The 14,408-nt window shown below is 55.0% G+C and overlaps 1 protein-coding gene across 6 annotated transcripts; it reads left to right on the forward strand.

The window, feature by feature from the left end:
* The first annotated feature begins 3,599 nt into the window (after positions 1-3,599).
* On the forward strand, positions 3,600-11,597 carry ADCYAP1 (adenylate cyclase activating polypeptide 1). Of its 6 annotated transcripts, none has more exons than XM_075416387.1 (6): positions 3,600-3,851; positions 5,197-5,304; positions 7,113-7,247; positions 7,711-7,806; positions 8,792-8,929; positions 9,468-11,597. In XM_075416387.1, exons 2-6 carry the CDS (start codon positions 5,204-5,206, stop codon positions 9,646-9,648), a joined length of 651 nt encoding a protein of 216 aa, XP_075272502.1. In that variant the 5' UTR covers positions 3,600-3,851; positions 5,197-5,203; the 3' UTR covers positions 9,649-11,597. The 6 variants fall into 6 exon arrangements, with proteins under 6 accessions (XP_075272502.1, XP_075272497.1, XP_075272501.1 ...); XM_075416382.1 differs by lacking the exon at positions 3,600-3,851 and adding an exon at positions 4,080-4,179; XM_075416383.1 differs by lacking the exon at positions 3,600-3,851 and adding an exon at positions 4,208-4,865.
* Positions 11,598-14,408: the final 2,811 nt, after the last annotated feature.

A 14,408-nucleotide genomic window follows, 5' to 3' on the forward strand; every position in this document is an offset into this window, starting at 1 on the left:
AGAAAGGAAAAGAAAGGAAAAGAAAGGAAAAGAAAGGAAAGGAAAAGAGGAAAAGAAAAGAAAAGAAAAGAAGAGAAAAGAAAAGAAAAGAAAAGAAAAGAAAAGAAAAGAAAAGAAAAGAAAAGAAAAGAAAAGAAAAGAAAAGAAAAGAAAAGAAAAGAAAAGAAAAGAAAAGAAAAGAAAAGAAAAGAAAAGAAAAGAAAAAGAAAAGGAAAAGAAAAGGAAAAGAAAAGAAAAAAATCCCAGCCCTTTTCCTCAGAGTGCATATGTTTACGAAAGTTTTTTAGATATTTGCTTGGAAAGATAATTAAGGTGATAAAAGGCAGCAAGGAATTATCTGGAAGATCCTCACAGAGACATTGCTAATGCTTGGTGGGCACCTGCACAGCGGCTGGCCAGGGTCCTGGCCACCACGCAAGGCTTGCCTCGCTCATGTCTTGAGAGAGTTGCAGTCGCAGTACTGTGCCTGGTTGTTGCTCTCTATTTTTTCCACAGATCATACCTCCTGCCCAGAACGTCCCTGGGTGAGCGAGCTGTCTGGATCACAGCTTTGCACCTTCGGTCTGCGACAGGTGCGAGGAAGCACAGAGATGTGCATGCTTTTACTTAAAGAAGAAAGCACAAGAGGGGATGGTTTGATAAAAGAAAAACAACCTCGCAAATGAGGTGCTTCAGCGCTCTCTGTCCCCGAGTCGGTTGCGGTCTAGCCTCCACGAGGAAAGAGGGGCTTTGCTGCCTCCGCCGCAGGTGCTGTGTCGCAGCTGGAAGTGCTGAAATGTTCGCCAAGCCCTGGCTTCCCCGGCTTGAGCTTTAATAACTTCTGTTCTTCTGCCAGGTGACCCCTAATTAGGCGTTACCAGATGACCACAGATACACCCGAGTGACTCCATGGATGAGTTAATCTCCCCTTTGTCAAGTCTGTCCTTCCCAGGAGCTAGCTCTCGGGGGGGGGGGGGGGGGGGCAGGAGGCTGGAAGGCTCAGAAAAGACAAAGGCTGGCACTGCGTTCAGAAAGCTGATGCAGACGTGTACTCATCTGCAGACTGGTCTGCAATGGGTTCCCCAAGCCATCCCAGTAAGAAAGGAGGCCTGGGAAGAGACAGCAACAAGACAGGTGATAAACCCATAGCGTGTGTGAGGGAGAGCTGGGTTGGCAGGATTGTTTGCTTTTCAGAAAGAAGATTTCATCCTTTACTAGACTGGCAGAAAAACACGTGCTCTTTCATGATAAAATTATGCATTCCAGGTCTGTCAGTCTTCCAGGTTCCTTTTGAAACATGCAGCTGAGGTGGGACGTACCAAGAAAATATGAGTATAGTGGCTGGACATCTGACAAGTGTGTGTGAGATATCATCCGGCTTTATGGGCCAATACGATCCCTGACAGTTTGATAGATTACCCATGGTATTTTTATAATATATGCATAAATATGCAGAAAAGGTGTTTTCTGAGGAGTGGAAAAGATAGCCATCACAGCACCTGATGAAATATGCTCCTTTGAATTAAACCTGTGGCAGCAGGTTTTAGAGTAGTCAGTCCTGGTCAGGCTTAACAAGGCTCAGGGGGTGTAAGCTCCCCTAGCAGTATCTATGGAATTATAATGCTCTAGTTAATAGAACAGATATTTAAAATAGCATAGTCAGGTAAATTAAAAGGTCTAATTTAAGCCAGTAGGAGAAAGGTGAAGGAAAATCTGCCAGCGAAAAAACCTACTTTCCTTCAGATGCTGCCTTAGGAGTTTGCCTTGGAGGCAAGCATTATAAACCTTAAATCCCTCTCAGCCTTGAAATGGCTGAGTTATCTGGAAATTTGCTTGTCTGCAGACATCAGATTCAAACCTTTACTCACTCAGCCTAAACCGCACTCCTGTCGTGTGCGCGTCCACGTCACGCACGCACACCCGTGTGGCAGACCGAGAAGCCGTGAGACTTTTATTGGCATGAATCATGTGTGAGTTACTCACTCACCCTAAACGAGAGCCTAGAAGCCGGTGGGGGTTTGTTTTATTTTTCACAAACCGTCCTGACATCGCCCCTGATGTGCGCAGTGACACCGGGGTGGCACCGGGCCCCTACGCGGGGTCCGGAGCTTCGGGTCTGTTTTACCGGAACCTGTATCTCTGCGCTGCTGGTGCCCAGTGCCTCTGGCGACCCGGTGCTTTCCGCCAGGATCTGGGGGAGTGGGGAAGGGGGACAGGAAACGAGGCGGTGCAGGTGAAAAAGTAGCCGAAAGTGGCTTTTCTGACGTGAAAACAGAACGTATTGCCCGTGATTCTGGCCTGCTTCGGGAAGAGGGAATGGTTCTCCGGACCGAGTGTGTGGTTCAAGCCTGCGAACCGGAGCTGTCTCCGTCCCCTCCCAGCCCCGACGGCGGCCCCGCGGCGCCGCGTCTGCCCGCGCGGTGGCGCCCTCCGCTCACGGAAGTCCCGCGCTGGCGCAGCGCCCGCCCCACTCCCGCGGGCGCGGGGCGCGGGGGGCGGCGGGAGAACCCACCGGCGGGGTGGGGGGGGGGGGGAGAACCCACCGGTGGGGGGGAGGAACCCACCAGCGGGAGGGGCGAACCCAACGGCAAGGGGGGGGAATACACCGGCGGGGGCGAGAACACACCGGCGAGGGGGGAACCCCACCGGCGAGGGGGGAACCCACTGGCGGGGGGCACGGCCCGGCCCGGTCCGGCACGGCCCGGCGGGGGACGGACGGCAGCCGCGGCCTCGTCCTGCGTGTGCGGGTGTGTGCGTGTGTCCGTGTCCCGCCGCCCCGCCCCGCCCCGCCACCCCGCCGGCGGCCGTTTCTACGGGAATAATTCACTCGGGTTAAATTTCCTTTCCCTCCGGAAAATGCCGAGACCTTAAATGACCATAATAGGAGCGTAATTGCGGGGTGTGTTTTTTGTTGCTGTCGTTTTTGAGAAATCGATCTGGGCTCGAATGGCTCATCCGAGCGCGCTGCACCGAGCCCGTTCGAAGAGGAAACGGGAGAACTAAATTATTGCTGCTTCCTGATCCCTCTGATTACGGTCCCGATAATTAAAACGTGCAGTAATGGTTCCTGCAGCCGTGTTCCTGCGGGTGGTTCTCGGAAGCGAAGGGCTGGCTCTGGGCCGCCGGGGGAGGAGAGCGCAGAGACCGGGGCAATCGCGGCGGCCGGGAGCCCGCGGGCGGCCCGCGCCCCGCCGCATCCCTCGGGGGGAAACGATCCCGGCGGCGGGAACTCCCCGGAGAGGGGATTCCCCTCCCAGTCCCGCCGGCGAATCAACTTTTATTTTTTCTTTCTTTTTTTCTTTTTCCTTTTTTTTCCCCCCTCCCCTCTCTCTCGTGGCGATGCTCTCCCCTCCCGCTCTGCCCGAGCCGCACTTCTGTCCCTGCACAAGGCGGGGAGGGGAGGCGGTCGGGCCGAGGGGCTGGGGAAAGCCTTCCCCCGCCGCCCACGGGACGGAGCGGCCGCGGGTGGGTCCCTCCCCGCGGGGCGGCCGTGGGCCCCGTCCCCCGCAGCCGCGGCACACGCGGAGCTGGTTTCCCCGGGGGGGGGCGGGGGGGGGACGGCGAAAACACTTGCGTAATGAGAACAGTATTAACAATCCGTAAAAAAAAAGCCCCAACAACCACAAAAACAAGAGGGGGCTCAGGAAAAATAAAAAAGGCACCTCTGGCCCCGGATCTCCGTGGAAGCGGGGGTTCCGCGCCGGGGCGGCTCCGGAGCGGGGCCCCGCGGAGAGACGCGGAGCGAAGCGTCGGGGGAGCCCGCCCAGGCCGGGGGACCCCAGCCCAGCCCAGCTCAGCCCCAACCGCCCGCCTCCGCCTCCCGGTCCCTTCCCACGGCAGGTGACACCCGACCGTGGCGAGCATCCTTTCAGGTTCGTGGGACAGGTTGTGGGGGGTTTTCTGTGTGTTGCTGTTTGGTTGTCGGTTTGGGTTTGGGGTCTTTTTTTCAATTTTTTTTGTTTTGGTTTGGTTTTGGGTGGGGGAAGTGTGAGTTGGTGTTTATGAGAAGCTTTATGACTCCTGATAAGCTCATCTTTGAGGACGACACAGAACTGTGTTCCTTGAGGAATTGGGGTGGTGACGTCTTTTCTGATACCCGATTATTACGTGACTGGGGAAAAAAAAAAAAGGCATTTGATTCATGAATAAAAATCCGGACACCACCACGGGGGCAACAAACAATATTGCCCGTCCTCAAAGGTAACGATCAGGCAAATGTTTACGAAGAGGGCTCTTGCTGAAGCGGGGTGTTTGCAAAGATTTTGTTGCTAATTGCGTATCAGACGGAAGGCTGCGGAAGGCTGGTCAAGTTTGGAGCCACCGAGCAGGAAGAGAAGAAGAGGAGAAGGCTGAAGGCGCTCAGTGAGGGGAGAGATCTGGGGAAGACAACATCGCACGCAGCCAGCCCGCAGCTCCCCGCCCGCCTCCGCTCCCTCCCGGGCTCGCTCGCCCTCTTCCCCCTTCCCCTGCGCTCCCTTCTCCGGCGACAGCTCGCTCCATCCCTCCTTCTCCCTTCCCTTGCAGACTCCACTCCAGATCTGTGCTGCTACCTGCAAACTTTTTTTTTCCTTTATCTTTTTCTTTTTTTTTTTTTTTTTTTTTTTTTCCCCCTCTCCTGTCTCTTTTCTTCTTTTTTTTGGAGTGGATTCCCCTAAAACCAGCCAACGACCAACTGCCGCTTTTGCGTCTTCTTCACCCCACGGGTCCTTCGCCCATCGGAGAGGCGATGCCACGAGGGTTTTAGCTCCTTTCGGCCGCAACTTGAGGGACAGCTCTATTTTTTTTTCCCCCATTTTGGGTCAGTATTTTTTTTTTTTTTTTCAAAAGACCTGCCCTTTTAGTTTCGCAGCCAAACGCTCTCAGTGCCGGGTGTTTAGAGTTTAATGGTAAGGACACGAGGCGGCTCTCCGGGCCTTCCCGCAGCGCTCCCGGGGCGGGCGGGCCGGCGGGCACCGACGGGGCGGGCGGCGGCAGCACTCCGCTCCGGGCTCCGCTCCGCGCCTCTCCGCGCCGGCACCCGGCTGCCCGGGGGGCTTGTCCCCAGGGGCCACGCTGCCTCCCCTCCCCCGCAGGCTCGGCCGGGGGCTTGGTGGGTCGTGGGGTGGGGTGTTTTGTTTTTGTTTGTTTTTTTTTTTTTTTTTTTTTGTTTTTGTTTTTTTTTTGTTTGTTTTTTTTTTTTTTAATTTTGACGGCGGTTTTCCTTTCCCTCCCGCACAGAGTGGCGATGTGTAGCAAAGCGATCCTAGCACTCCTGCTCTATGGCATAATCATGCACTGCAGCGTCTACTGCTCACCCGCCGCCGGACTTCAGTACCCGGCGCTCAGGTAGGTCCGTCCGTCTGTCCGTCCCCCCCCCCGCCCCGGGCCCCCGCTGCCCTGGCTTTGCTAAGGGCAGGGGTATCTCACCGGGGAGGAAAGCGTAAGGGGGGGTGTGTGTGTGGGGGAGTCACCAAACGATCCCCGTTCCCCTTCGGCTGAGTGCCCACCCCCCGGGAGAGGGTCGGGCGGGGAGGGGGGATCCCCCGGGGGTCCACCCCCGGCTGCGGCGCTGGCGTCCCCCAGGGCCGCTCCCCGGGATCCCGACACCGCTTGTCCCCGGGGAGAGGGGGACCGGTTCTGCCGCGTCTCGGCGGAGCGGGCCGAGGTCCCGGGCCGCATCTCGGCGGGGCCCAGCACCCCCCCCCCCCCCCCCCCCCCGCCCCCTGCCCTGCGCAGGCCCCGGCCGCTTTCGGTTGCCCGCGGTGAAGGGCGAGCGTCGCCTGCCCGGACCGGGGAGGGGGACATAGGGGTGCGACCTTGGCCGCAAGCGTGCGAGAGCGGTCACGGTTCGTGTCGCGGCGTCGGAGCCGGAGCGGATTCGGTCTCTTCCCCGGTCGCCTGTCTGAGGGCCGCTCCTCCCGGGTGAGGAGGGGGCGGCTGGCGCAAGGTGGTTCTGTTGTCCGTGTCCCTGTTCGGAGTTGTCCCGCCGGGCTGGCGCCTGTGCTGTCCCCTTTCCAGCCAAGGGCCGGGGACGTCTGGACCCCGCCGCCTTCGGGGCAGGAGCGCGGGACCCCCGGAGGCCTTGGCACAAGCGAGTTTCGCACCCTGGGCCGTGGCTGGGGGCTCGGGGTACCCGACCAGGGGCGGCCTGGTCCCACCCCGCTTGCAGCCTGCTTGGGCGACCGGTGGTGCTTGGCTTGGGGGGAGTTTTGGGCTCGGTGCTGCCGTCCCGCCCCACCGGCGCTCGACCTCTTGCGGGGTGCCCTGCGGGGTCCACGGCCGCGCGGCCCAGCCGTGAGCGGGGGGGGGAGCGGTGCCGGGCGGGCAAGGCTGTCCCAGGAGGGGGTCCCCGTTTCGGGGCTCCGAGGTGTCCTTGCAAAAACCGGGAGCCGGTCGGGGGCTGGCTGACCCCTCCCCGAGCGGAGGGGCTGCAGGCTCGGTGGGCTGCGGGGCCGCCAGCCGGCAGCAGCCCCGGCGCTCTCCATTCAAGCGACTGAATTGGCAGGAGCGGAACACTTTAGCGGCATCTATTATTAATGCCTCCGCTAAAGCTCGCGGACAAAAATAGCTGCCTGTAACGTACAATGACCTACATCGTACCGCAGCGAGGGAGGCGGGGAGCGGGGGGGGGGACGGGGGGCAGGGGACGGGGACGGGGACACCGAAACTGGCGAGCTCTCGCCGGGCAGCGGCACCGCTCAACGAAAAACAACGGCGGGCGAAGCCCCCCCCCTCCCCGGGCGGGCGCTGCGGGGAGGGGAGGAGCGGGGCGCGGCCCCGTCCTCTCCGGGGGGGCTGCGTGGCCCCCGCCCATCCCCCGGCCCTCGGACACGCGTGTGTGCGCGCGCGGCAGCCCGCGTGCCCGCGCGTCCCCGCGCCCCAGCCGCGGGCGCGGCAGAGAGGGGTTGTTTCTCGGGACGGGGGTGGGGTGGGGGGGTGCTCTGGGGTCTCCTCGGAGCGGGTCTGGCGGCGGGGGTGTTCCCTACCCCGCGGTCCTGCCCCGCAGAGGAGGCGGGGGGCGGGGAGGGGACGGGGGCGGACGGACCGGGCTCCCGGGGCGCGCGGGTGGGCTCCGCCGGGGCAGCCGGGCGGGCTGGAGCGGAGCTGCCCGGGGATCCCGCCCGACTCCTTCCCCTCGCCGCTCTCGTTGCCAGGCTGGAGGACGAAGCCTACGACGAGGACGGGAACACGCTGCAGGACTTCGCCTACGACCACGAGCCCCTCGGTATCGCGAACCCGTCCTCGGTGATCGGCGAGGTGTACAGCTTGTACTACTCACCCGAAAAGAGGTGACTCCGACTCGCGGGGCGTCCGGCGGGAGTTCCGAGTCGCGAGCAGAACGGAGGGGGGAGGGCGGAATGAAAAGCCAACAGCAGCCAGAAGGAAAATAAATATATATCCCGAGCCCAAGCAAACCACGGCGCTGCCTGGGTCCCGGCGCCCGGTTCCAAGCCCCGGAGATACGGCAAAGCCGCCTTACCTCCAGCAGCGCGGGGAGGGAGCGGGGGAAGGCTGGCCATGCTTCCGCGGACGGAGCAGCAACGCCCGGCGGGCGCGGAGCCGAGCGAGAGCGGCGGGGAGGGGTCTGGGTGGGGACGGGGGGTCCCGGGGGACGCGGGGAGCTGTGCCGCCCTCCGCTCGCCGGCGGGGAGGGACGGCCGCGGGCCCCCGCGGCCGCCCGGGCCCCCGCACCCCGCACCCCGCCTGCTGCCGGGCCTCGCCGCTCACCCGCCGGCTCTTCCCCCCGCCCAGGCACGCCGACGGGATCTTCAACAAAGCCTACAGGAGACTCCTGGGCCAGCTGTCCGCCAGGAAATATCTCCACTCCCTGATGGCCAAGCGGGTCGGGTAAGGGTGGCCGCTCTTCGCTGTTTTGTTTGTTTTTTTTCTTTGGTTTTCTCCGCCGCGGGCGTCGGTGCCGCTGGAGCGGCGGCGCTCGGAAGGCCGCGGCCGGGGGGAACAAAGCTGCCCCGCCCGGGGCTGGGAATTTGCTGCACCGGCCGTGGGGCTGGGGCTGGGGGGTGGTGTCCGGCTCCCCAAACCCAGGCCGCCCGCGGCAGCCGCTCCCAGCCCGCTCCCGCGGCTGTCAGCGCCAGCGGTCGCGGGGGTTGGTTTGGCTAAATAAGCTCGGTCATGTATATGTATATGTATATGTATATGTATATGTATATGTATATGTATATGTATATGTATATGTATATGTATATGTATATGTATATGTATATGTGTGTATATATGTGTGCGTCTATGTGTATGTCTATATATCTCTATATACACACACATATATATATCTCTATATATCTCTATATATGTCTCTATGTTTTTGTTGCAACCGGCTGATTAGAAACTGAGAAGTTGGGCAGCCCCCCCGGCCTGGGGTGCGGAGGGTGCGGGGGGTAGGGGGGAGCAGTCTGTCGGAGGAGGTGACGGAGGGCTCGGCTGCAGCGGGCGGGGGGCAGGGCTCGGTGCAGCCCTGCGCACCCCCTGCGCCGGGCGGGGCTCCCCGCGGCCGGCGGGGTCGGTGCGATGCCGGTGCCTCCCGCCGCCCCTCCGGCAGGCGGCAAAGCCGCTCGCAAAGCCCCGGGGAGCGCAGCTCTCCCCGCCGAGATGAATAATTCATGGCGGGGAGATGCCGTCCCTCCCCGCCGCCGCCGCTTGCGCGCAGGGCGTCGGGAGCGGGCGTCGGCGGCGCGGCCTTTGTCTCCCCCCGCGCATCTCCCGCGCAACGTGTTGCGCCGCGGGGTAGGGTCCGGGCGGGGCGGAGGGGCGCGGGGGGGCGCGGGGGGGCGCGGAGGGGCCCCCCTGACACAGCTGTGCTTCTCGGTGCTTGCAGCGGTGCCGGCGGCGGCCCGGGTGAGGAGGCGGAACCGCTGACCAAGCGGCACATAGACGGCATCTTCACCGACAGCTACAGCCGCTACCGGAAACAAATGGCTGTCAAGAAATACTTAGCAGCCGTCCTGGGGAAAAGGTATAAACAAAGGGTTAAAAACAAAGGACGCCGAGTAGCGTATTTGTAGCGATGAGTAACCAGCCACTCCCGTGTATACAAAGTCCTGAGAGAGAGAGAGAGAGAGAGAAAGAGAGAGAGAGAAACCCAACAACAACAACAAAAAATCTAAACAAAAACAAAAGTAATTTCCAAACTGACTGAACGATCACTGCTCCTGTGTTATCTAAACATGTATTTATGTATGAAGTAAAGACATTAAATGAATATTTTGATAATAATATTGTTTTTCTTTTGTACAAAAGCACTAGAGAAACGCACAGATCTACTTTGTGGACCAATCATTAAGTTATATATAATATATAAATATATATATATAAATACTACTACGAATACTAAAGAACAATTCTTCATATAAAGCCTGCACAAGAACAAGAATTCGCCTGAGCTGTTTATGTTTTTATATAAAATCAATAGAAAAAAAAGACAATCATTGTTTTGAATATTACTCCTATTTTTGTAATGGAAATTAAAAGGATAGTATTTTTATCCGCGACAGGGTCGAAGACATTAATTTTCACCATTTGCTACTGTACATAGAGAAGGATGCCCTGCTCCCAGGGGATTATGAGGAAAATGATTTGGGAGAATTGGTGAAGCAGATTCTTCCCCCGGTGAGTCTCAAGGCAGGCTCCTTTGCCACTAGCCTCTCCGAAGGGGCAGCGTCCCCTTTCCTCTAGATTTCAATTTTTTTTTTTTTCCCTCCGGCTTTCTTTGATTCCAATCGTATATCTGTATTAGTGTCTCCTCGAACAATGAGCTTAAAGCGTAATTCTCTTGTAAAAACAACAGCTCGATCCAAATTACGCACCTCTGTTGCCTTTTGGAGGGAGAAATAGTTTAAAACTGCAACAACCAAAATTCAAACCAAAAAAGCCAAACCCGGAACCCCCAACCCCTAAATCCCGACCCAGCAGCAAGGACAGTGAGCATTAAGCCCCGTGCACTGCTCTTCTGGCTGTCTGGGCAGAGTTGCAGAACAAAGCGAAAGCGGAGACAGGACCCGTTTGGAAAGAGTGGGGAAGTGAGCGGGGGCGGCCCCCGGTGCCGGTGCCGGTGCCGCGGGGCCCAGAGAAGACAAGGCGATCCCACCTCCGATCCGCTACCCAACTGCCCCGGGCAGCTCGGTACTGGACCTGGATGCAAAGTACAGTGTGTTACTCTCCAGTGCTGTCCATGCTTCTCATCATGTGTAACGAGCAGGGTTCTCGCCTTTGCGTTTTTCGGTCGGAGTTGCTCTTTTCTTTGATTGTTTTTGTTTTGTTTTGTTTTTTGTTTCCTTTTTTTTTTTTTTCTTCTCGTAGACCCTCCCGCCTCTCATCCTCTCTTCGCACTTTTCCGAGCTCTGTTTAACCCACCTGAGTCACCTTTTTGGGTTATGTTTTTTTGGGGAAAAAAAAAAAAAAAGAAAAAAAAAAAGATTGTGAACGCTCTCTCACTCCTTTGTTCTGTTTTATGCAAGCTCTTATTGTACAAGTTTAGGAACCCCTGTTGTAGCTACCACTAAAGAATTATGCACTACTACGAAAGTTTTTGTTCCTTGTTTATTGAGTTTGGAGGTAAAATGTATTTTTCTACATTCTGGCTTATTGCTTAGTAAAATTTATTTCATAAAACAAACTTTTGTCATAAAAAAAAGAATGTGTAGTGTTCACCTGTGGTCCGGTTTCTAACGAGATAAACCATTTTCACCTCATCTCTCTATGTACGGACTCCTATCTTACCTTCCGCCCGGGGGACCGCAAAGCGGCAGCGCACCCGGCCGGAGGCCGGCCCCGTCCCTCCGCCCGGGCCGGCGGCCGAGGAGCACGCGTGGGTACCGGCTGCCTTCCAGCTCGCCACGCGAACCCCACGGGAGTCTTTCCACAGGCGCTAAACCAGCCCCGCGCTCAAGACGTCGGAAAGCGACGACCCCCCCCCGCCCCCTTCCCCTCCCTTCCCCTCCCCAAAAATCAAACCAGACGCCGCGGGTGCGACCCCTCCCCCCCTTCCCCGGCCGCCCCGCCGGGCTCTGCCCTCGCCTCTCCCCGCTCCCCGGCGGAGCGGGCGGGAGCTGCCAGTACCGCCCGCCCGACCGCGCTGCCCGCTGCGGGCTCCCGGGGCGCGGGGGACGGGGGGACGGGGGACACGGGACGGGGGGGACGCGGGGAGCAGTTTGCAGCTTTGGTGCCTTCTCCTTCACCTTGTTAAACCGCCACGAGTTGACGGACGGCTCTTCAGTGGCCCTACGATGCTGCAACACATCGGCTTGCCTTGTGGTCGTGCTGCTTCTGTTCTCTGGCAGTGGGCAGAGTTGGCTGTGTTCGTCTCGGCTGTGGTGTAACGGCGATAGGGCTCTCTCGACGCTTTGTTTATGACCTTGTCCGTTAGAGTCCAGTGGCTAGTCGCGAGCTTTATGAAGTGATCACCTGGGTTATTATCCTTTATGTGTTCTTTTGTTTGGTTTGTTATTTTTTTTTTCCAGAAGCGCCAACAGCCTTACCAAAAGTTGAGCAGATTTGAGATACAGTCGTAGTTTAGGTAGATGTTAGTCTTGGAGAACTTATTTTGTGTGCAAATGAATATAAAAAGAAATTATATTATTACACACATGATATCTATAACTAGGACTTTGATAACTGTTATATAAAGTGTGTAAAGTTTGTATTAATAAATTTTTGTAAACAATGCAATTTCGTCTAATGTTTGGGGGAGAGAAATCTAGAACCTAACAGCAAAAGCTGCATTTCATTTTTTTTTTTAATTAGTTCATTTTTAAGTTATGTTCTAACTTTTCATGCCTGGGATATCTTTTTACTAAGTCTCCACATTTTACCGTCAAATAACCTCTAACCTTTTTACAGATGGTTCCTCCTCTGTTCCGGTAAACTAAACAGACCAATGAAGTAAAGAGCCTAGTTCCACACACACCAGCTCAGTAACACTCTCTAAAATATGCAAACCAAACCAGTCGGTGCCTGTTGTCCACTCCTCTAACAATTCCTGTGCTTAGATGTCGTTTATTTGAAGTGGAATCGGTATGTCTGGTGAGATCTTCACCTAATCCGCTTCTAATGAACGTTCTGCATGTGGCAATGTGCTTCCCAGAGTCAGCCGGCTTGGGTGACAGCAGCATCTTCTTAGGATTAAAATTGTACTGGGTTGTCCTAAAAAACACAGCAAAGAGTTACTCAGGTTTTGCAGGGTTAACAGGTGGCTACAACGAAAAAACACAGGCAGGGTAGTTTGTCGGCAGGATGTGGAGGTCAGTATACCCAACCTTTCGTCTTCACTTGACTTCAGCAACAGCTGCTCACATCTATTATTTTTGTTGTGGCTCAGGGACTTTGCTCAAGTATGTTGGAAAGTAACAGCAGTTTAGCTTAAACTAAACTCTCTTTCCTTCTAAGAGCATACAGTTAAAAAACAAAGCACAGGAATTAAATGACAATTTCCTAGCAATTTATTTTTCGAAACTCTAAGTCCAGGATTCGAAACAGACCGGTCATCTCCTCTCTGCCATGAATTCACCTTCCAGGCTAGTTTCTACAGCAGCATTTTACTGACTAACTGGAAAACATGGAGCAAACTTAGAAAGCTGGTGGTATCAGTGGTGTGTGTCAGGAACCAGTGCTAGGTGAAGTAGAAGTTCAATGTGGACTGGGTCAGAGAAGAACACAAGAAAATACTTATTGGGGGGAGGGGGAGAGTACAATGATTTCTTAGGCTGATAGCATAAGAAAATCAAGTCACTGTTTCCCAAAGGCAGCGAATAACCGCTGTTAGGTTAATTCCGTAATTATGCAGTGCTCTTACATACAATCACACTACATTTCCTGCCCATCTAAACCAAAACAGTGCTTAAGAGATCCAGGCTAAAGACCTGCTTGGTATTGGTAGCTAGAGGATGAAACTTGGGACTGGTCCACCTGAAAAATGAAGTCTTCTCCATCAAGTCCTGGTACTTGTTGAAGATGTGCAGAAGACGGAAATTTTGCTGTAAAAGACATAGAGATTGTCCTTGCCTCACTCTACTACAATTCCTCCTTATCAGATCAGATATGATTTCATGAAGAAGCTCAGCTCAATTCCCAATGACTTAGACTGACATCTGAAATGATAAACTTGGAAAACGTGCAATACCAAGTCTTACAGCGTGAGTTTTGCGGGGATTGCTCATGTTCTGTACGCTGCTATATGACTGGCAGCAGAAATGGAGAAAACCGGCTGAGGAAACAACAATGGCTAGACACGATTTTGGAGCCCCACAATGTAAAACCCTCCTGACATTCAGCCAAAGCGACAAACTCCAGTTAGTTAGTAAAGGAGGCTGAACAGAGCAGGACAGCCTGCTCGAGATTCCAGCCCTCAGAAACGTGGTGCAACACCACATCTGTTGCAGAGCTACACAGGTCATCAAAAACAGCAGAGCCTGAAAAAAACAATTTCTGTAGAGCCCTGGTGTAAACCCAGCTGTGGCCACCATCTGCCATTCACAACATTTGCTTGTGAGGGTGTTGACCTCCTCTCCGTGTACCTCTGGAGCCTTTCATTCTCCTTCGAAGAACAAAGTTCATCTGTTGGCTGTATACATTTTCACTTAGAGTTAAGAAAAATAGAGAACATGGAGGAAGTTTGATCTTTTGCGGACCTGTTAGTTGATACTTTTGCAGCTTAATTTCCAGTTCTAGGCTAAATGATTTAGTCTTTCTTCAGGAAAAACCTTTAGGGAAAGCACATCCCTGAAAATTTTAAGGACCTCATGCTTAGCCTCTAGAAGTGCATGTCCTCTCGACTACACTTACAGGTTTTTAAGACCCGAGGGGACTCTTATGATCATCTGCTCCATCTTAAATAATACAGGGCATAGGATTTCATGGAGTCCTTCATTTAGCATTTAATTTCTGAGTGAGCTATTCTGTATGATAGCAGTATTGATTGCAAGACTTGCAGGAATGGCAAATGTGCTGGATAAGTTGTTCCAAATGTGCCTGTTTAGCACTCTGTTCCTTGTTTGAGTTGCGTCATTTCTGAGTCCAAGAGATTTGTAGCCTCCTGGAGAATCTCTAATGCCTGTAGATATTCCTCTCCATGCAGGTAGTCTCAGGCAGAGAGTTATTCTCCTCTGTGCCCTATCTTTGAGGCAGCAAGGCTGATCTTTAAGCGCTCACCATGAGGGTGGTTTTCCACAGATGGCATTATTTCTGAACCACTTGTATTCATTAACATCTTTGCTAACGTGTTGAGACAAGAAATGGTCACAGGACCTCGCAATGCCCACCTCGAGGTTGTAGCAAAAAGTAGTAGCGTCCCTCTTCTTCCTCAGGTGCTGCTCGTTGTTTGCAAGGGTTGCATTTGCTCCCTCGGCCATTTCATCATGCTGGGAGATTGTGATATGTTCATAATCCTTTCCCACACTTAGCTTCTTTTCTGCGTGATTACTTCACATGCACAGAGGCCC

This window comes from Opisthocomus hoazin, chromosome 3 (genome assembly GCF_030867145.1).
Source record: "Opisthocomus hoazin isolate bOpiHoa1 chromosome 3, bOpiHoa1.hap1, whole genome shotgun sequence".
NCBI lineage: Eukaryota > Metazoa > Chordata > Aves > Opisthocomiformes > Opisthocomidae > Opisthocomus > Opisthocomus hoazin.